Source organism: Oncorhynchus nerka, linkage group LG3 (genome assembly GCF_034236695.1).
Source record: "Oncorhynchus nerka isolate Pitt River linkage group LG3, Oner_Uvic_2.0, whole genome shotgun sequence".
Classification (NCBI taxonomy): Eukaryota; Metazoa; Chordata; class Actinopteri; order Salmoniformes; family Salmonidae; genus Oncorhynchus; species Oncorhynchus nerka.
The window spans coordinates 43907381-43928216 of record NC_088398.1 but is presented as its reverse complement, the minus strand read 5'-3'; the positions used below and the strand labels follow the sequence as shown (position 1 = coordinate 43928216).

The window sequence follows — 20836 nt, the reverse complement described above, 5'->3', positions numbered from 1 at the left end:
AAATTGAAAATTTTTCAGCTGGATCTTCACAACTAGCTATCTACGAACTGTTAGCTTGCTAGCACAGGCCTGCTAACCGTCTGCATCGCCGCGTCCCAAACACCCATATTTACTTTCTATCTCTTTTTGATTTTAATTTGTTTATACCTTCCGAAAACCTGCCTCACCCAATGTGATACGGAATCGCTATTATTTTTAATTTTTTAGAACACACTCAAGAACCTCCAGAAGCTAACTAGCTACAAGCTATTTAGTCATTGTTCGTTTTTTTAACCTGGATAACACTCGCCAGTCCAGCTTCCCTGCCCCATCCACCGCTGCCCCCTGGACACTGATCTCTTGGCCACATAGCTGATGCACGCTGGACTGTCCATTAATCACGGTACTCCATTCTGCTTGTTTGTTTTATCTGTTGGCCCCGTTGCCTAGTCAACGCCATTTTACCTGCTGTTGTCGTGCCAGCTGATTAGCTGTTGTTGTCAAACCTACTGTTTTAGCTAGCCTTCCCAATTCAACACCTGTGATTACTGTATGCCTCGCTGTATGTCTCTCTCAAATGTCGATATGCCTTGTATACTGTTGTTCAGGTTAGTTATCATTGTTTTAGTTCACAATGGACCCCCTAGTTCCACTCCTTATACCCCTGATAACTCCCTTGTCCCACCTCCCACACATGCGGTGACCTCACCCATTACTACCAGCATGTCCAGAGATACAACCTCTCTCATCATCACCCAGTGCCTGGGCTTACCTCCGCTGCACCCGCACCCCACCATACCCCTGTCTGCGCATTATGCCCTGAATATATTCTACCATGCCCAGAAACCTGCTCCTCTTATTCTCTGTCCCCAACGCTCTAGGCGACCAGTTTTGATAGCCTTTAGCTGCACCCTCATACTACTCCTTCTCTGTTCCGCGGGTGATGTGGAGGTAAACCCAGGCCCTGCATGTCCGCTGGCACCCTCATTTGTTGACTTCTGTGATCGAAAAAGCCTTGGTTTCATGCATGTCAACATCAGAAGCCTCCTCCCTAAGTTTGTTTTACTCACTGCTTTAGCACACTCTGCTAACCCTGATGTCCTTGCTGTGTCTGAATCCTGGCTCAGGAAGGCCACCAAAAATTCAGAGATTTCCATACCCAACTATAACATCTTCCGTCAAGATAGAACTGCCAAAGGGGGAGGAGTTGCAGTCTACTGCAGAGATAGCCTGCAAAGTAATGTCATACTTTCCAGGTCCATACCCAAACAGTTCGAACTACTAATTTTGAAAATTACTCTCTGCAGAAATAAGTCTCTCACTGTTGCCGCCTGCTACCGACCCCCCTCAGCTCCCAGCTGTGCCCTGGACACCATTTGTGAATTGATCGCCCCCCAAATACACCTCCTCCATCTAGCTTCAGAGTTTGTTCTGTTAGGTGACCTAAACTGGGATATGCTTAACACCCCGGCAGTCCTACAATCTAAGCTAGATGCCCTCAATCTCACACAAATCATCAAGGAACCCACCAGGTACAACCCTAACTCTGTAAACAAGGGCACCCTCATAGACGTCATCCTGACCAACTGGCTCTCCAAATACACCTCCGCAGTCTTCAACCAGGATCTCAGCGATCACTGCCTCATTGCCTGTATCCGCTACGGAGCCGCAGTCAAACGACCACCCCTCATCACTGTCAAACGCTCCCTAAAACACTTCTGTGAGCAGGCCTTTCTAATCGACCTGGCCCGGGTATCCTGGAAGGACATTGACCTCATCCCGTCAGTTGAGGATGCCTGGTCATTCTTTAAAAGTAACTTCCTCACCATTTTAGATAAGCATGCTCCGTTAAAAAAATGCAGAACTAAGAACAGATACAGCCCTTGGTTCACTCCAGACCTGACTGCCCTCGACCAACACAAAAACATCCTGTGGCGGACTGCAATAGCATCGAATAGTCCCCGTGATATGCAACTGTTCAGGAAGTCAGGAACCAATACACGCAGTCAGTCAGGAAAGCTAAGGCCAGCTTCTTCAGGCAGAAGTTTGCATCCTGTAGCTCCAACTCCAAAAGTTCTGGGACACTGTGAAGTCCATGGAGAACAAGAGCACCTCCTCCCAGCTGCCCACTGCACTGAGGCTAGGTAACACGGTCACCACCGATAAATCCATGATTATCGAAAACTTCAATAAGCATTTCTCTACGGCTGGCCATGCCTTCCGCCTGGCTTCTCCAACCTCGGCCAACAGCTCCGCCCCCCCCGCAGCTCCTCGCCCAAGCCTCTCCAGGTTCTCCTTTACCCAAATCCAGATAGCAGATGTTCTGAAAGAGCTCCAAAACCTGGACCCGTACAAATCAGCTGGGCTTGACAATCTGGACCCTCTATTTCTGAAACTATCCGCCGCCATTGTCGCAACCCCTATTACCAGCCTGTTCAACCTCTCTTTCATATCGTCCGAGATCCCCAAGGATTGGAAAGCTGCCGCAGTCATCCCCCTCTTCAAAGGGGGAGACACCCTGGACCCAAACTGCTACAGACCGATATCCATCTGCCCTGCCTATCTAAGGTCTTCGAAAGCCAAGTCAACAAACAGGTCACTGACCATCTCGAATCCCACCGTACCTTCTCCGCTGTGCAATCTGGTTTCCGAGCCGGTCACGGGTGCACCTCAGCCACACTCAAGGTACTAAACGATATCATAACCGCCATCGATAAAAGACAGTACTGTGCAGCCGTCTTCATCGACCTTGCCAAGGCCTTCGACTCTGTCAATCACCATATTCTTATCGGCAGACTCAGTAGCCTCGGTTTTTCGGATGACTGCCTTGCCTGGTTCACCAATTACTTTGCAGACAGAGTTCAGTGTGTCAAATCGGAGGGCATGCTGTCCGGTCCTCTGGCAGTCTCTATGGGGGTGCCACAGGGTTCAATTCTCGGGCCGACTCTTTTCTCTGTATATATCAATGATGTTGCTCTTGCTGCGGGTGATTCCCTGATCCACCTCTACGCAGACGACACCATTCTATATACTTTCGGCCCGTAATTGGACACTGTGCTATCTAACCTCCAAACGAGCTTCAATGCCATACAACACTCCTTCCGTGGCCTCCAACTGCTCTTAAACGCTAGTAAAACCAAATGCATGCTTTTCAACCGATCGCTGCCTGCACCCGCATGCCCGACTAGCATCACCACCCTGGATGGTTCCGACCTTGAATATGTGGACATCTATAAGTACCTAGGTGTCTGGCTAGACTGCAAACTCTCCTTCCAGACTCATATCAAACATCTCCAATCGAAAATCAAATCAAGAGTCGCCTTTCTATTCCGCAACAAAGCCTCCTTCACTCACGCCGCCAAGCTTACCCTAGTAAAACTGACTATCCTACCGATCCTCGACTTCGGCGATGTCATCTACAAAATGGCTTCCAACACTCTACTCAGCAAACTGGATGCAGTCTATCACAGTGCCATCCGCTTTGTCACTAAAGCACCTTATACCACCCACCACTGCGACTTGTATGCTCTAGTCGGCTGGCCCTCGCTACATATTCGTCGCCAGACCCACTGGCTCCAGGTCATCTACAAGTCCATGCTAGGTAAAGCTCCGCCTTATCTCAGTTCACTGGTCACGATGGCAACACCCATCCGTAGCACGCGCTCCAGCAGGTGTATCTCATTGATCATCCCTAAAGCAAACACCTCATTCGGCCGCCTTTCGTTCCAGTACTCTGCTGCCTGTGACTGGAACGAATTGCAAAAATCGCTGAAGTTGGAGACTTTTATCTCCCTCACCAACTTCAAACATCAGCTATCTGAGCAGCTAACTGATCGCTGCAGCTGTACATAGTCTATTGGTAAATAGCCCACCCATTTTCACCTACCTCATCCCCATACTGTTTTTATTTATTTACTTTTCTGCTCTTTTGCACACCAATATCTCTACCTGTACATGACCATCTGATCATTTATCACTCCAGTGTTAATCTGCAAAATTGTAATTATTCGCCTACCTCATGCCTTTTGCACACATTGTATATAGACTCCCCCCCTTTTTTTTCCTACTGTGTTATTGACTTGTTAATTGTTTACTCCATGTGTAACTCTGTGTTGTCTGTTCACACTGCTATGCTTTATCTTGGCCAGGTCGCAGTTGCAAATGAGAACTTGTTCTCAACTAGCCTACCTGGTTAAATAAAGGTGAAATAAAAAAAATAAAAATACACACACTTTTTTAGTTTCCAGTGTTCATTCGCTCTTAGCTTCAGGCGGAGGTCGGACACGAATGTCACTTGACAGCTCTGTTCCCTGCAAAATTTCAGAATTGATGTTTCCATTTTCTCTGGCAGATCACTGTCATCAGCAATCTGAGTGACTCTGAGGAGCATGTCGGTGAGTCTTTTGGGAGTTGTTTAGCAGCCAGTTCCTCAAAACCTCTAGCCAAGCTTTTGCTTCTAATCCAGATAAGGATTCTTTAAGGGTATACACCCACCTTGTTGAGATACATTTTGGCCAATGTCTTGGACTTCCTCAAACACTCAAATTTTCCTCCAATTACTGAGCTCCTCTAGTTTAGCTGAGTCAAATTACATGTATCTTATTTCAAGTGAATCATAATTTTGGATGTCATTATTTTTTTCTCGATTTTCCATTGGTTCAATTCTGAGATTATCTACAAGTGACAGGTCAGCTGACTCTGTTGTACCAGAAAGTGTAGCTCGTTCAGAGTACTGCAAGTTGTACCAGTTCTGGTGTTTTCCTTTGGCTTTTGCTACTCGTCCAATGACGGTTGCTGTGTGTGGAATACACTTTCTCTATCCATGAACAGTTGAAGTCGGACATTTACATACACATTACATTTACATTTAAGTCATTTAGCAGACGCTCTTATCCAGAGCGACTTACAAATTGGTGCATTCACCTTATGACATCCAGTGGAACAGTAGTGCATCTAAATCTTTTAAGGGGGTGAGAGGGATTACTTTATCCTATCCTAGGTATTCCTTAAAGAGGTGGGGTTTCAGGTGTCTCCGGAAGGTGGTGATTGACTCCGCTGTCCTGGCGTCGTGAGGGAGTTTGTTCCACCATTGGGGGGCCAGAGCAGCGAACAGTTTTGACTGGGCTGAGCGGGAACTGTACTTCCTCAGTGGTAGGGAGGCGAGCAGGCCAGAGGTGGATGAACGCAGTGCCCTTGTTTGGGTGTAGGGCCTGATCAGAGCCTGGAGGTACTGAGGTGCCGTTCCCCTCACAGCTCCGTAGGCAAGCACCATGGTCTTGTAGCGGATGCGAGCTTCAACTGGAAGCCAGTGGAGAGAGCGAAGGAGCGGGGTGACGTGAGAGAACTTGGGAAGGTTGAACACCAGACGGGCTGCGGCGTTCTGGATGAGTTGTAGGGGTTTAATGGCACAGGCAGGGAGCCCAGCCAACAGCGAGTTGCAGTAATCCAGAGGGGAGATGACAAGTGCCTGGATTAGGACCTGCGCCGCTTCCTGTGTGAGGCAGGGTCGTACTCTGCGGATGTTGTAGAGCATGAACCTACAGGAACGGGCCACCGCCTTGATGTTAGTTGAGAACGACAGGGTGTTGTCCAGGATCACGCCAAGGTTCTTAGCGCTCTGGGAGGAGGACACAATGGAGTTGTCAACCGTGATGGCGAGATCATGGAACGGGCAGTCCTTCCCCGGGAGGAAGAGCAGCTCCGTCTTGCCGAGGTTCAGCTTGAGGTGGTGATCCGTCATCCACACTGATATGTCTGCCTGACATGCAGAGATGCGATTCGCCACCTGGTCATCAGAAGGGGGAAAGGAGAAGATTAATTGTGTGTCGTCTGCATAGCAATGATAGGAGAGACCATGTGAGGTTATGACAGAGCCAAGTGACTTGGTGTATAGCGAGAATAGGAGAGGGCCTAGAACAGAGCCCTGGGGGACACCAGTGGTGAGAGCACGTGGTGTGGAGACGGATTCTCGCCACGCCACCTGGTAGGAGCGACCTGTCAGGTAGGACGCAATCCAAGCGTGGGCCGCGCCGGAGATGCCCAACTCGGAGAGGGTGGAGAGGAGGATCTGATGGTTCACAGTATCGAAGGCAGCCGATAGGTCTAGAAGGATGAGAGCAGAGGAGAGAGAGTTAGCTTTAGCAGTGCGCCTCCGTGATACAGAGAAGAGCAGTCTCAGTTGAATGACTAGTCTTGAAACCTGACTGATATGGATCAAGAAGGTCATTCTGAGAGAGATAGCGGGAGAGCTGGCCAAGGACGGCACGTTCAAGAGTTTTGGAGAGAAAAGAAAGAAGGGATACTGGTCTGTAGTTGTTGACATCGGAGGGATCGAGTGTAGGTTTTTCAGAAGGGGTGCAACTCTCGCTCTCTTGAAGACGGAAGGGACGTAGCCAGCGGTCAGGGATGAGTTGATGAGCGAGGTGAGGTAAGGGAGAAGGTCTCCGGAAATGGTCTGGAGAAGAGAGGAGGGGATAGGGTCAAGCGGGCAGGTTGTTGGGCGGCCGGCCGTCACAAGACGCGAGATTTCATCTGGAGAGAGAGGGGAGAAAGAGGTCAGAGCACAGGGTAGGGCAGTGTGAGCAGAACCAGCGGTGTCGTTTGACTTAGCAAACGAGGATCGGATGTCGTCGACCTTCTTTTCAAAATGGTTGACGAAGTCATCTGCAGAGAGGGAGGAGGGGGGGAGGGGGAGGAGGATTCAGGAGGGAGGAGAAGGTGGCAAAGAGCTTCCTAGGGTTAGAGGCAGATGCTTGGAATTTAGAGTGGTAGAAAGTGGCTTTAGCAGCAGAGAGAGAAGAGGAAAATGTAGAGAGGAGGGAGTGAAAGGATGCCAGGTCCGCAGGAAGGCGAGTTTTCCTCCATTTCCGCTCGGCTGCCCGGAGCCCTGTTCTGTGAGCTCGCAATGAGTCGTCGAGCCACGGAGCGGGAGGGGAGGACCGAGCCGGCCTGGAGGATAGGGGACATAGAGAGTCAAAGGATGTAGAAAGGGAGGAGAGGAGGGTTGAGGAGGCAGAATCAGGAGATAGGTTGGAGAAGGTTTGAGCAGAGGGAAGAGATGATAGGATGGAAGAGGAGAGAGTAGCGGGGAGAGAGAGCGAAGGTTGGGACGGCGCGATACCATCCGAGTAGGGGCAGTGTGGGAAGTGTTGGATGAGAGCGAGAGGGAAAAGGATACAAGGTAGTGGTCGGAGACTTGGAGGGGAGTTGCAATGAGGTTAGTGGAAGAACAGCATCTAGTAAAGATGAGGTCGAGCGTATTTCCTGCCTTGTGAGTAGGGGGGAAGGTGAGAGGGTGAGGTCAAAAGAGGAGAGGAGTGGAAAGAAGGAGGCAGAGAGGAATGAGTCAAAGGTAGACGTGGGGAGGTTAAAGTCGCCCAGAACTGTGAGAGGTGAGCCGTCATGAAAGGAGCTTATCAAGGCATCAAGCTCATTGATGAACTCTCCGAGGGAACCTGGAGGGCGATAAATGATAAGGATGTTAAGCTTGAAAGGGCTGGTAACTGTGACAGCATGGAATTCAAAGGAGGCGATAGACAGATGGGTAAGGGGAGAAAGAGAGAATGACCACTTGGGAGAGATGAGGATCCCGGTGCCACCACCCCGCTGACCAGAAGCTCTCGGGGTGTGCGAGAACACGTGGGCAGACGAAGAGAGAGCAGTAGGAGTAGCAGTGTTGTCTGTGGTGATCCATGTTTCCGTCAGTGCCAAGAAGTCGAGGGACTGGAGGGAGGCATAGGCTGAGATGAACTCTGCCTTGTTGGCCGCAGATCGGCAGTTCCAGAGGCTACCGGAGACCTGGAACTCCACGTGGGTCGTGCGCGCTGGGACCACCAGATTAGGGTGGCCGCGGCCACGCGGTGTGGAGCGTTTGTATGGTCTGTGCAGAGAGGAGAGAACAGGGATAGACAGACACATAGTTGACAGGCTACACAAGAGGCTACGCTAATGCAAAGGAGATTGGAATGACAAGTGGACTACACGTCTCGAGTGTTCAGAAAGTTAAGCTTACGTAGCAAGAATTTTATTGACTAAAATGATTAAAATGATACAGTACTGCTGAAGTAGGCTAGCTGGCAGAGGCTGCGTTGTTGACTATGTAGGCTAGCTGGCAGTGGCTGCGTTGTTGACACTACACTAATCACCTTAGCCAAATACATTTACACTCAGTTTTCCACAATTCCTGACATTTAATCCTTGTAAAAATTCCCTGTCTAAGGTCAATTAGGATCACCACTTTATTTTAAGAATGTGAAATGTAAAAATAACAGTAGAGAGAATGATTTATTTCAGCTTTTATTTATTTCATCACATTCCCAGTGGGTCAGAAGTTTACATACACTCAATTAGTATTTGGTAGCATTGCCTTTAAATTGTTTAACTTGGGTCAAACGTTTCGGGTACCCTTCCACAAGCTTCCCACAATAAGTTGGGTGAATTTTGGCCCATTCCTGCTGACAGAGCTGGTGTAACTGAGTCAGGTTTGTAGGTCTCCTTGCTCGCACACACTTTTTCAGTTCAGCCCACACATTTTTTATAGGATGGAGGTCAGGGCTTTGTGATGGCCACTCCAATACCTTGACTTTGCTGTCCTTAAGTCATTTTGCCACAACTTTGGAAGTATGCTTGGGGTCATTGTCCATTTGGAAGACCCATTTGCGACTAAGCTTTAACTTCCTGACTGATGTCTTGAGATGTTGCTTGACTATATCCACATAATTTTCCGTCCTCATAATGACATCTATTTGTGAAGTGCATCAGTCCCTCCTGCAGCAAAGCACCCCCACAACATGATGCTGCCACCCCCGTGCTTCACTGTTGGGATGGTGTTCTTCGGCTTGCAAGCCTCCTCATTTTTCCTCCAAACATAACGATGGTCCTTATGGCCAAACAGTTCTGTTTTTGTTTCATCAGACCAGAGGACATTTCTCCAAAAAGTACGATCTTTGTCACTATGTGCAGTTACAAACCGTAGTCTGGTTTTTTTCTGGCGATTTTCGATCATTGGCTTCTTCCTTGCTGAGCGGCCTTTCAGGTTATGTCGATATAGGACTCGTTTTACTGTGGATATAGATACTTTGTACCTGTTTCCTCCAGCATCTTCACAAGGTCTTTTGCTGTTGTTCTGGGATTGATTTGCACTTTTCGAACCAAAGTACGTTCATCTCTAGGAGACAGAACATGTCTCCTTCCTGAGCAGTATGACGGCTGCGTGGTCCCATGGTGTTTATACTTGTGTACTATTGTTTGTACAGATGAACGTGGCACCTTCAGGCGTTTGGAAATTGCTCCCAAGAATGAACCAGACTTGTGGAGGTCTACAATTTATTTTCTGAGGTCTTGGCTGATTTCTTTTGATTTTCCCATGATGTCAAGCAAAGATTTGAAGGTAGGCCATGAAATACATCCCCAGGTACACCCTCAATTGATGCAAATGATGTCAGTTAGCCTATCAGAAGCTTCTAAAACCGTGACATAATTTTCTGGAATTTTCCAAGCTGCTTAAAGGCACAGTCAACTTAGTGTGTGTAAACTTCTGACCCACTGGAATTGTGATACAGTGAATTATATGTGAAAGTGAAATAATATGTCTGTAAACAATTGTTGGAAAAATTACTTGTGTCATGTACACAGTAGATGTCCTAACCGACTTGCCAAAACTATAACCGACTTGCCCAAACTATAGTTTATTAATGTGGAGTGGTTGAAAAATCTTGAGTGATGCACCCTGTCAATGGTGCCTCCGTTCCTCACAAATATCACCACACCATCTTGGCCAATGACTACTCAAGGTCCTTTCCACTCTTGACAGTCAACTCGTTTGTAGTACACTCATCGGTGGATTGAAACTGTTTATGCAGAGCCCTGTGACTTCTCTCTCAACAACCTGCTTCAGTGAACGCTTTTCTCACTGATTGTACTGCTGAAAGGTGCTGTCCCACCCATGCACTCACACTGGTCCCTTCTAGTGCTGGTGGCTTGTCAACCAGTACAAAGCAGTGGTGTAAAGTACTTCAGTAAAAATACTTTAAAGTACTACTTAAGTAGTTTGGAGCATCTGTACTTTTTTTTATTTTTTATTTTATTTGGAATTTTACCCCTTTTTTCTCCCCAATTGCATGGTATCCAATTGTTGTTGTAGCTACTATCTTGTCTCATCGCTACAACTCCCGTACGGGCTCGGGAGAGACGAAGGTTGAAAGTCATGCGTCCTCCGATACAGAACCCAACCAGCCGTACTGCTTCTTAACACAGCGCGCATCCAACCCGGAAGCCAGCCGCACCAATGTGTCGGCCGGGCCCGCCACAGGAGTCGCTGGTGCGCGATGAGACAAGGACATCCCTACTGACCAAGCCCTCCCTAACCCGGACGACGCTAGGCCAATTGTGCGTCGCCCCCACGGACCTCCCGGTCGCGGCCGGTTATGACAGAACCTGGGTGCGCACCCAGGGACTCTGATGGCACAGCTGGCGCTGCAGTACAGCGCCCTTAACCACTGCGCCACCCGGGAGGCCGGGGCATCTGTACTTAATTATTTATATTTTTGCCAACTTTTACTTTTACTCCACTACATTCCAAAAGAAAATAATGTACTTTTTACTCCTTACATTTTCCCTGACACCCAAAAGTACTAGTTACATTCTGAATACTTAGCAGGACAGGACATTGAACATGCCTGGTCATCCCTATTGCCTCTGATCTGGCAGACTCACTAAACACAAATGCTTTGTTTGTAAATTATGTCTGAGTGTTTAAATGTGCCCCTGGCTATTATTCAATTTTTTTTTTAAACTAGAAAATTGTGCCGTCTGGTTTGCTTAATATAAGGAATGTGAAATGATTTATACTTTTACTTTTGTTCAAGTATATTTTAGTGATTACATTTACTTTTGATACTTAAGTATTTTTAAAACCAAATACTTTTAGAATTTTACTCAAGTAGTATTTTAATGGGTGACTTTCACTTTTACTTGAGTCATTATATTTTAAGGTATATTTACTTTTACCACCACTGGTACAGAGAAAGATTAGAGTTCTGCCCGAACACTAGTTGGTACGGGCTGTAGCCATGAACATTGTGCATATCATTTTTTTGCCATCAAAGCCCAATCTAGGGCTGTTTTCCAGTCACATCCATTGTCTTTCTTCACTTTCAGCATAATCTCTGTGAGTGTTTGATTATGTCTCGCCAGAAGTCCATTGCTCCATGGACTGTATGCAGCAGTTGTCTTTACTTTCATGTTGAATTTCTTAGCCATTTCTCTTATTTCATTATTATTGAATTCTCCTCCATTGTCACTGTACAACTTCTGGAGCGGGCCATGCACACTTATCCAGGAATGAATGAAGTGCTTGACGATTTGACTGGGTTTCTTTGTATTCACAATGCTTCCTCCACTGAAGAGTGTGAAGTGGTCAATAACGTGAAGGTACCACACACTTGGTCTTAACTCATGTTGATCTACAGCCACTGTTTCATTGTACTTGGAAGCCAGTGGCAAACCAACAGCTGGTCTGGGCTTAGGTTTGCTGTATTTCTGGCATGTCTCACAACTGTTAACTATCTGCAGTAAAATGTAAATACTCTCATTATCATTATTCCCAGAACTGCTGAGTACTTTCTGAAGTCTGTCAACTGTAGCATGTCCAAACTGTTTGTGAAGTTTTAACAATACTTTGTGTTTTTCCTGTGTTCATGTTCTCTGTGACCGTAAGAATCTCCATGTGCTCTGTGTCCGTCATAATCTCATTTTTTACATGTACACTGTGTGATGTCTTGTCTAAAATGTTTACACAATCACAATACTGGGCTGAGGTAGTAAGTTCAAGGGTTATTTAAAAATCACTGCCTTGTCATTTTTTATGTCTAGTACAGCCCCTGCCTTCTTGAGGGAAGCTTTGCTTAATAGTAAGGGGATATATGCAGGGACCACGTCTGTTTCAATGTGACACTTCGTCTGACCAATATTTGCTGGTATCTTGCCTCTTGGTCGATTGGAAGGTTCTTCCATTTCCAAATTTGAAAGCTCTGTTGCTTGGTGTGTCAATCAGTGTAATGTTACACTGCTCTATCTCTGTGTTTACATTTTCCTCTGTTACTCGTTCATTTCTATGAGGACAGTCTATAAACTAATGGTAAGTGCTTTGACAGATTGCACATTTTGATCTCCTTCCATACCTGTCCAGTGGATTTATGCCTTGGCAATGGCACCCTTGTCTGGTTGTCTTGAGAATGTGACTTGTGGTGCCTTTTCTCTGCTGCTCAGTCTAATATGCTGCGTCACTCACTTGCATTCCATCTGTTATTGGCGCGACAATTCAGCACTAAATGTACTTTTAGTGCCGACTTCATTGATGCAAAAGTCCCTACCATCCAGACAGGCAGTATTTTGGGCTCCCGAGTGGCGCAGCGGTCTAAGGCACTGCATCTAAGTGCAGAGGCGTTACTACAGACCCTGGTTAGATTCCAGGCTGTATCACATCCTGCCGTGAAGAGGGCACGACAAAACATTTTCCCCCTCAGGAGACCTTCAAAGATTTGGCATGGGTCCCCAGATCCTCAAAAGGTTCTACAGCTGCACCATCGACAGCATCCTGGCCGGTTGCATCAAATCAAATCTTATTTGTCACATGTGCCGAATACAACAGGTGTAGACCTTACAGTGAAATTCTTACTTACAAGCCCTTAAGCAACAATGCAGTTGTGGCTTTGGACTAGAAGCTGTTTAAAAGCCTCTTGGACCTCGACTTGGCGCTCCGGTACCGCTTACCGTGCGGTAGCAGAGAGAACAGTCTATGACTAGGGTGGCTGGAGTCTATGACAATTTTTAGGGCCTTCCTCTGACATCGCCTGGTATAGAGGCCCTGGATGGCAGGAAGCTTGGCCCCGGTTATGTACTGGGCTGTACGCACTACCCTCTGTAGTGCCTTGCGGTTGGAGGCCGAGCAGTTGCCATACCAGGCAGTTATGCAACCCATCAGGATGCTCTCGATGGTGCAGCTGTAAAATCTTTTGAGGATCTGAGGACGCATGCCAACTTCTTTCAGTCTCCTGAGGGGGAATAGGTTTTGTTGTGCCCTCTTCACGACTGTCTTGGTGTGCTTGGACCATGTTAGTTTGTTGTTGATGTGGACGCCAAGGAACTTGAAGCTCTCAACCTGCTCCACTACAACCCCGTCGATGAGAATGGGTGTATACTCGGTCCTCTTTTTCCTGTAGTCCACAATCATCTCCTATGTCTTGATCACGTTGAGGGAGTGGTTATTGTCCTTGCACCACATGGTCTAGGTTGTCTCATTGTTGTCGGTGATCAGGCCTAGAACTGTTGTGTCATCAGCAAACTTGATGATGGTGTTGGAGTTGTGCCTGGCCGTGCAGTCCTGAGTGAACAGGGAGTACAGGAGGGGACTGCGCACGCACCCCCGAGGGTCCCCCGTGTTGAGGATCAGCGTGGTGGATGTGTTGTTACCTACCCTTTACCACCTGGGGGCGGTCCGTCAGGAAGTCGAGGATCCAGTTGCAGAGGGAGCTGTTAATTCCCAGGGTCCTTAGCTTAGTGATGAGTTTGGAGGGCACTATGGTGTTGAACGCTGAGCTGTAGTCAATTAATAGCATTCTCACATAGGTGTTCCTTTTGTCCAGGTGGGAAAGGGCAGTGTGGAGTGCAATAGAGATTGCATCATCTGTGGATCTGTTGGTGCGATATACAAATTGGAGTGGGTGGTGTTGATGTGAGCCATGACCAGCCTTTCAAAGCATTTCATGGCAGACGTTGGTAGTCATTTAGGCAGGTTACCTTAGTGTTCTTGGGCACAGGGACTATGGTGGTCTGCTTGAAACATGTTGGTATTACAGACTCAGACAGGGAGAGGTTGAAAATGTCAGTGAAGACACTTGCCAGTTGGTCAGCGCATGCACGGAGTACACATCCTGGTAATTTGTCTGTGAATGTTGATCTGTTTAAAGGTCTTACTCACATTGGCTGCGGAGAGGGTGATCACACAGTCATCCAGAACAGTTGATGCTCTCATATGCATGTTTCAGTGTTGCTTGCCTTGAAGCGAGCATATAAGTTATTTAGCTCGTCTGGTAGGCTCGTGTCACAATCAGGAGGATAGAGTTATGGTCAGATTTGCCAAATGGAAGGTGAGGGAGAGCTTTGTACTGGGGGTGGAGTAGAGGTGGTCTAGAATGTTTTTCAACCTCTGGTTGCACATTTCACATGTTGATAGAAATTCAATAAAACTGATTTGAGTTTCCCTGCATTAAAGTAACCGGCCACTAGGAACGCCGCCTCTGGATGAGCGTTTTCCTGTTTTCTTATGGCGGAATACAGCTCATTTAGTGCGGTTTTAGTTCCTACCTCGCTCTGTGGTGGTATGTAGACAGCTATGAAAAAAACAGATGAAAACTCTCCGGGAAAATAGTGAGGTCTCCAGCTTATCATAAGATATAAGATACTCCACCTCAGGCAAGAGTTAGTTAGTTTTTAATGTCCCATTGGTAGGATATACATGCTTTCAGTTCGTCCCATTTATTTTCTAGCAATTGAATGTTAGATAGCAGAACAAAGGGTAAGGGCAGATTAGCCAGTCGTCGACCTGGTCCTCACAAGGCACCCTGATCTTTTGCCTCGGAAACTCTGTTTCCTTCTCCAGCGAATCACGGGGATCGGGGCTTGGTCGGGTGTCAACAGCATATCCCTGGCGTCCGACTCATTGAAGAAAAACTCTTTGTCCAGTTTGAGGTGAGTAATCCCAGTTCTGATGTTTAGAAGCTCTTTTCGGTCATAGGAGACGGTAGCAGCAACATTATGTACAAAACAAGTTACGAACAACGCAAAAAAAAAAAAAAAAAAGCCCTACCCACCGGCGCCATCATCACATTCATCATCACCACCTGGTATGGAAACTGCTCTGCATCTGACCACAAGGCACTACATAGGGTAGTGCATTCGGCCCAGTACATCACCGCAGCCAAACTTCCTGCCATCCAGGACCTATATAATAAGACTCCAGTTATAGACTGTTTTCTCTGCTATCGCACGGCAAGCGGTACCGGAGCACCAAGTCTAGGACCAAAAGGTTCCTCAACAGCTTATACCCCCAAGCCATAAGACTGCTGAACAATTAATAAAATCACCACCAGACTATTTATATCGACCCCCCACCCCCCGCTTTGTACACTGCTGCTACTCTGTGTTTATTATCTATGCATAGTCACTTCACCCCTAACCTGTACCCCCGCACACTGACTCAGTACCCCCTGTATATAGCCTCGTTATTGTTATTCTTATTGTGTTACTTTTTATTATTATTTTTTACTTTAGTCTATTTGATGAATATTTTCTTAACTCTTCTTGAACTGCACTGTTGGTTAAGGGCTTGTAAGTAAGCGTTTCATGGTAAGGTCTACACTTGTTGTATTCGGCGCATGTGACAAATAAAGTTTGATTTGATTTGTGACTCCCATAGGGCGGCGCACAATTGGCCCAGCAGGTAGGCTGGGGTAGGCTGTCATTGTAAATAAGAATTTGTTCTTAACTGACTTGCCTATTTAAATAAAAGTTAAACAAAAATAAATCAACTTGAAAGCTAACACTGCATCCAGGAGAACCATGTCGTACTTTCACATCCTATTATACCTCTGTTCGAAATCAATTATGTAGTCCGTCATTGCAACTGAAATGTCTATAGTAAAACTGTCAAAGTTTGAATATGCCTCGTAGGCACGGCCTTTCTCTTTTTTAAGACACACAGAATCCAGTGCTCTGATCAAAGTTCCCATACCGTCATCCTTGTTCAAATCCTCAATGGATATTTCCAGTGCTGTATCTCTCGCTCTTCCCTCGAGTGATAATACCACCGCAAGTGCTTGATTTTTCTCATCCAGATTAGTAACCCGTGTCTCGAGTGATAATACCACTGCAAGTGCTTGCTTTTTCTCATCCAGATTAGTAACCCGTGTCCAGATTCCAAGTACATTTTTCCAACTTTCATACGACCTCTTCTCGTCGAAGCGAGGTGGCACAATGTTAACTTAAAATGACACAATGACTAGGTTCCAGTTTATGGTTGCCATTGTACTCATGCCAGGTCCATCAACAGTGAGACTACCACGCAGGTATAACAATAACAGAGTGATACAGTAGCACCATAATAACAGAAATATATGGATACTTAAAACATGAATTTAACAAAACAAGCTTATATTTTGGGTTCTGATGGGGTACGACAGTTGAACTAAACTTCTGAGGCATTAATAAGTTAAGAATCAAGGAGTACATATAATTCATTTATAAGTCCAAAGATGGATGTAGCAACTACAGATTGCCCCATTAAGGGAAGGGGACAGGGAAAATTAGACAGGCAGTAAAAATACAAATGAACAGATATTTGGCTAAATGTGAACAACTACATCCTGCAAAAAGAAAGTGTTATGTTACTGGAAGGAGATAAAATACAGAACATTGGACAAGCGTGTACAATTTCAGTAATGCCACTGTAGAAACACTGATATTACAACAAGTGTTAACACAAAGAAAACAACATATTGGGAAAAAAATTGAGAGAAAAAGAATGAACAAGAAAATAAGAAAAATTGAGAGAAAACGTACCGGTTTCTCCCCACAGAGTGTCTTGGCCATCAATTTGCACAGCGTGCTCGTTATTCAACGCCAACAAACCTCTCACAACCTGCCGAACGAGAAACTTTGATTATTGACACAGAATACAAGCATCAAATATAAAAGCTATGAGTTAGTTCTATGCCGTGCTGGTTATATCGCAGAAATACCGGAGCGACGAAACAACTTCTGCGGGTCGATTAAAAAGTAGCCCCAGCAAATGATGCTTCTCTGGCACATGTTAAATTAATCACTGGACTAGAGTGCTGATGCATGTACTAGTCTCTATAGCCTCTATAGTAGAGATTCTCCGTGCTGTGTAGCACAGGCCCAATGGTATTAATATGTTGGTAGTGCTAGTTAGCCCCTTTGTCTGTGCTCTCCTTTACACTCCTCTCTCACTGGGCCCTCCGTGGAGGTGGAGGTCGATAGCCCATCCTATAATACTGTCGACCCACAGCCCTAGTGTATAGGGCTAACAGTATTACAGCCCTTTTAATGAGGAGCTGGCATCAATCAACCCACAGTAGGGATTGACACGGTATTTAGAATATTCAAACAGACGTTAGATTTCGATTACTTGGGATATTATACATTTTTGCAAACAAAATAGGCCTATTTTTGGCTTTGTCAACATGTTTATTAAATGATCTATGTGACATTGCTACATAGCCTACAAGGACAGACCATAACATTCAACTTTTTAATAAAACAACCGTTTAATGACAGTTTTTATGAGTGTGCCCCATATAAAAGATGCACCGGTAGACTATACGCGTTTCATACGTATAACTTGTCATTGAAGCTTGTTGTTATTGTCGCTCAATCAAAGCAGCCGTGTAGCAAGTGAAGTGGGAGATTTCTAATCAATGCAAAATGGAATAAAAATGATGCCATTAAGTTGGCTAAATGAGGAGTAGTAGGCTACAATGATCAACCAACAAGTAGGCTGTGGTTTCATATTAATGGAGTCATTGTAGACAAGTACGGGGAGCGCAATAAAATATAGTCAATTAGCCTTGCTACTTTAGCTAGTTAGTTGGCTAACTTCGCTGGCTACTGTAGCTCGCTAGCTTCTTTACAGCGATTTAAAGCAGTCAAGACAGGCACTACCAGATCGTATGATAGATAACCAACCTATGGCAGCAACAAGTCTGTCTAACTAGCGTGAGATGGTTTGGCTACTTTCTCTCTCTCCTTGCAAAACACATGCTGTCACACACCGGCCTTTGCTTATCTCTTGCCCCTCCCCCACCATTCTGCTAAAACATGCGCGAGCAAGTCTCCATTGAGGTTTCCCCCAAAAATGTTTTCTTTAAAACACATGTATTCGACTCTCCGGATACATGAAAAAATAGCATGATATCATTTGAATAGTGAAATCATTTCAAAGGCCCATCCCTAACCCACAGCCCAGTATGCTCCTCTCCTGGGCAGCTAACTGCAAACCACAGGAGGTTGGTGGCACCTTAATTGGGGAGGACGAGCTCGGGCTCGTGATAATGACTGGAGCAGAATTGGTGGAATGGTATCAAATACATCAAACACATGGTTTGAAGCCATTCCATTCGCTCCGTTTCAGCCATTATTATGAGCTGTCCTCCCCTCAGCAGCCTCCGCTGCTGCAGACATACTATGGGATCAATACTGTACACATGGTCGACCTACAGCCTATTTCATAAATGAAACAAGAAGAACGTGCAGCTGAAGTTTTCAGTGGAATCACCTTTGTTTCCAAAGCACAGAGGTGAGGTTGTGTTGTGGAGTTGTAAAGGTGAGGGACTGTGTAGGAGAACTCTCCTGTGTACAGTACAGGACTGACCCGTGTGGATAGTGTGGGTGTACAATACATTGCAGTCAGGGTTCATACACTTTTTGACACATTACTTTTCCCTGACTTTTAACCACATTTCACATTTCCATGACCAATAATTTGGTGGTGTCTCTACAGTATGTATACATGAAAAAGCAGGCATAAAAAGTATGCTTGCTTTTTCATGTATACATACTGTAGAGACACCACCAAAGAAGAGCTCTTAACTAGGTACCAAAGGACATTTTCTCAAAAGTGAATTTACAAGTTTATCAACTTTCAAAGCAGAATTACTTTCCCATTGTTCCTCAAACATGCAGTGTATGATATTTGTGTAGCTCTGAGTCTCTACTTTTATTCAATGTAAAAAACACCATTTCAAATTTTGCTACATAAGACCGATTTGTGCCGGTTGGATAACTTGTACCAAAACCTCCTGCCGCTGTGGGAGTTGTTTGTCAATTAGGTTATTCTATAAATATTTCTTTAACATTGTCAGAATAACATGGCTAATGTTGATTAGAGGGGAATGCCAACTTTCCAATTCAGTGTATGAGCCATTGTTTTACAAACAAAGTGTGTAGCATCAACTGCACCTCGGCCATTTGCCTGTGGCAAGTTTTTAGGACACTTACGCAAGTATAAACACACACACAGAAACGCGCGATGACTGATATGTAGATTTGTATGTGATAGAATATATAAAAAGTATGCCTAAATTATTTACATGAGCCAAAATTATTAAACTAATTTCCATTACTTTTCCAAAACGTTTCTGATTTTAATATTTTCCAAAGCTTTTCCATAGGGGTGCGCCGAGTACTTGTGCAAAAAGAGTATCGTAACGGATATGGAGAATTTTCCAAAAAAGATTATGACACAAGTATTTTTTATTATTATCCTTGGTCGGAAAAAAAGTTATTTTCTGCTGCCAGCGCACATCTCTCTTTCACTCAAACAGTGTGATGCGCTGTGTGCTCTGAACAACTATTGGCTAGTTCTTCTGTCTGTAAAGAAATGGGCGGGGTATCGGTTGAGCCTGCTGCAACAATTGGATTAGACCAAGTCACTCTGCTCTGCTCTCATTTTCCCAGACAGCCTGTTTCACTCACTTATAGTCACTCGTCTCAGGGCACAAGTCTCCACTTCTCCAAACATCCTGTATGAATCAGAATCTGTAGCTAGTCATCATTGTTTGCTAAGGACATATGGTTGTTTCTGTCTGTCTACTTGGTGTTGTTTAGTAGGTCTACTTTGTCTGTCCATTTAATTATTCCATTGCTGACGATGTCTGTCGTTATGTAGTGACCCAAGCCCATGCTTGCTTGCTATTATTATTTATTCTCGCCCAGGAATGTTTACTGAGCGACAGATCATTTGAAAATAAAATTACAAATGTACATTTATTGTAGAAATGTTGTGGCATAAGTGTCGGGAGATAAAAGATTTGCTCTTCTCGAAAGTGAAAAAAATATATTGGTAAAGCGAATTATTATCTTCATCTAAATCTGTCTGGAATAAATGCAGGCAGTAGTAGCCATGCATTAGGATATTTATTAGTCTATTTCGTTGATAATTGAAAAGGACTAAGTAAGTAAATCATGTGCATTTTCATCTGTCGGGTCATTTAACAATGTGTGTGATGGGTGAAGAAACATAACGATGCGCTATGTGATGCAGTCCAAGTGATAGCACAGTAATGCGCACTTGAGGAATTAGCTTTACAACATTTAAAGCACACTTCCGGGTTTTCCGATGACGAGATAAAACAGATACGATTACTGAGATCGGGCACAACCATACATTTCCAGGCCTGGAAAACTATTTTCTAATTCCATGACCTTTCTAGGATTTTCATGACCATACAAACCCTGTGCAGTAAACTGGGTGGTTGCAACATGTGCCATTTGGGATTCAACCAGTGTCTTTTGACTGACCTGTGTGTGTCCCATGCTGGAGGCAGCGATCAGAGCCTGCTGAAGGGTCTTGTTCTTCAGACTGCAGTTCTGCTGCTGGCCCTCGGGGGTCCACTCCAGCTCCAAGAGGTACTGGATGATGCCAGGGTGGCCCCTCAGAGCAGCATGGACCAGAGCACACTGACCGCTCTTATCCACATGGTCAACCTGCAACAAAACAACAACAGGGTTTATATGCTGTAATACAATGACATATTTTATTATTTAAATTGTTTTAAATTGAACCTTTATTTAACAAGGCAAGTCAGTTAAGAACAAGTGTCAGATAATGTGGAGATGGGGATTGTGATACTTTATGTTGGCAAGGGGAGAAATGTCACCATGGACAATTTCCTAACTTCACTGACATTGGCAAACAATTATCTTGCAAAGAAAACAAGTCTGGTCTGCACCATGAACAAAGTGAGAACGGAGCTCCCTCAGTCTGCACAAAATAAGGCAC

General features: G+C 45.3%; 1 protein-coding gene across 1 annotated transcript in view; it reads right to left on the bottom strand.

The window, feature by feature from the left end:
• LOC115108441 (protein TANC1-like) overlaps nt 1-20836 on the bottom strand; it is a 296178-nt gene that overhangs the window by 20011 nt on the left and 255331 nt on the right. Inside the window, exons 18-19 of the mRNA XM_029632769.2 lie at nt 20356-20541; nt 16597-16675 (exon numbers count right to left, since the gene is read on the bottom strand). Coding sequence (XP_029488629.2) covers nt 16597-16675; nt 20356-20541 — 265 coding nt within the window. The remainder of the gene's footprint in view (nt 1-16596; nt 16676-20355; nt 20542-20836) is intronic.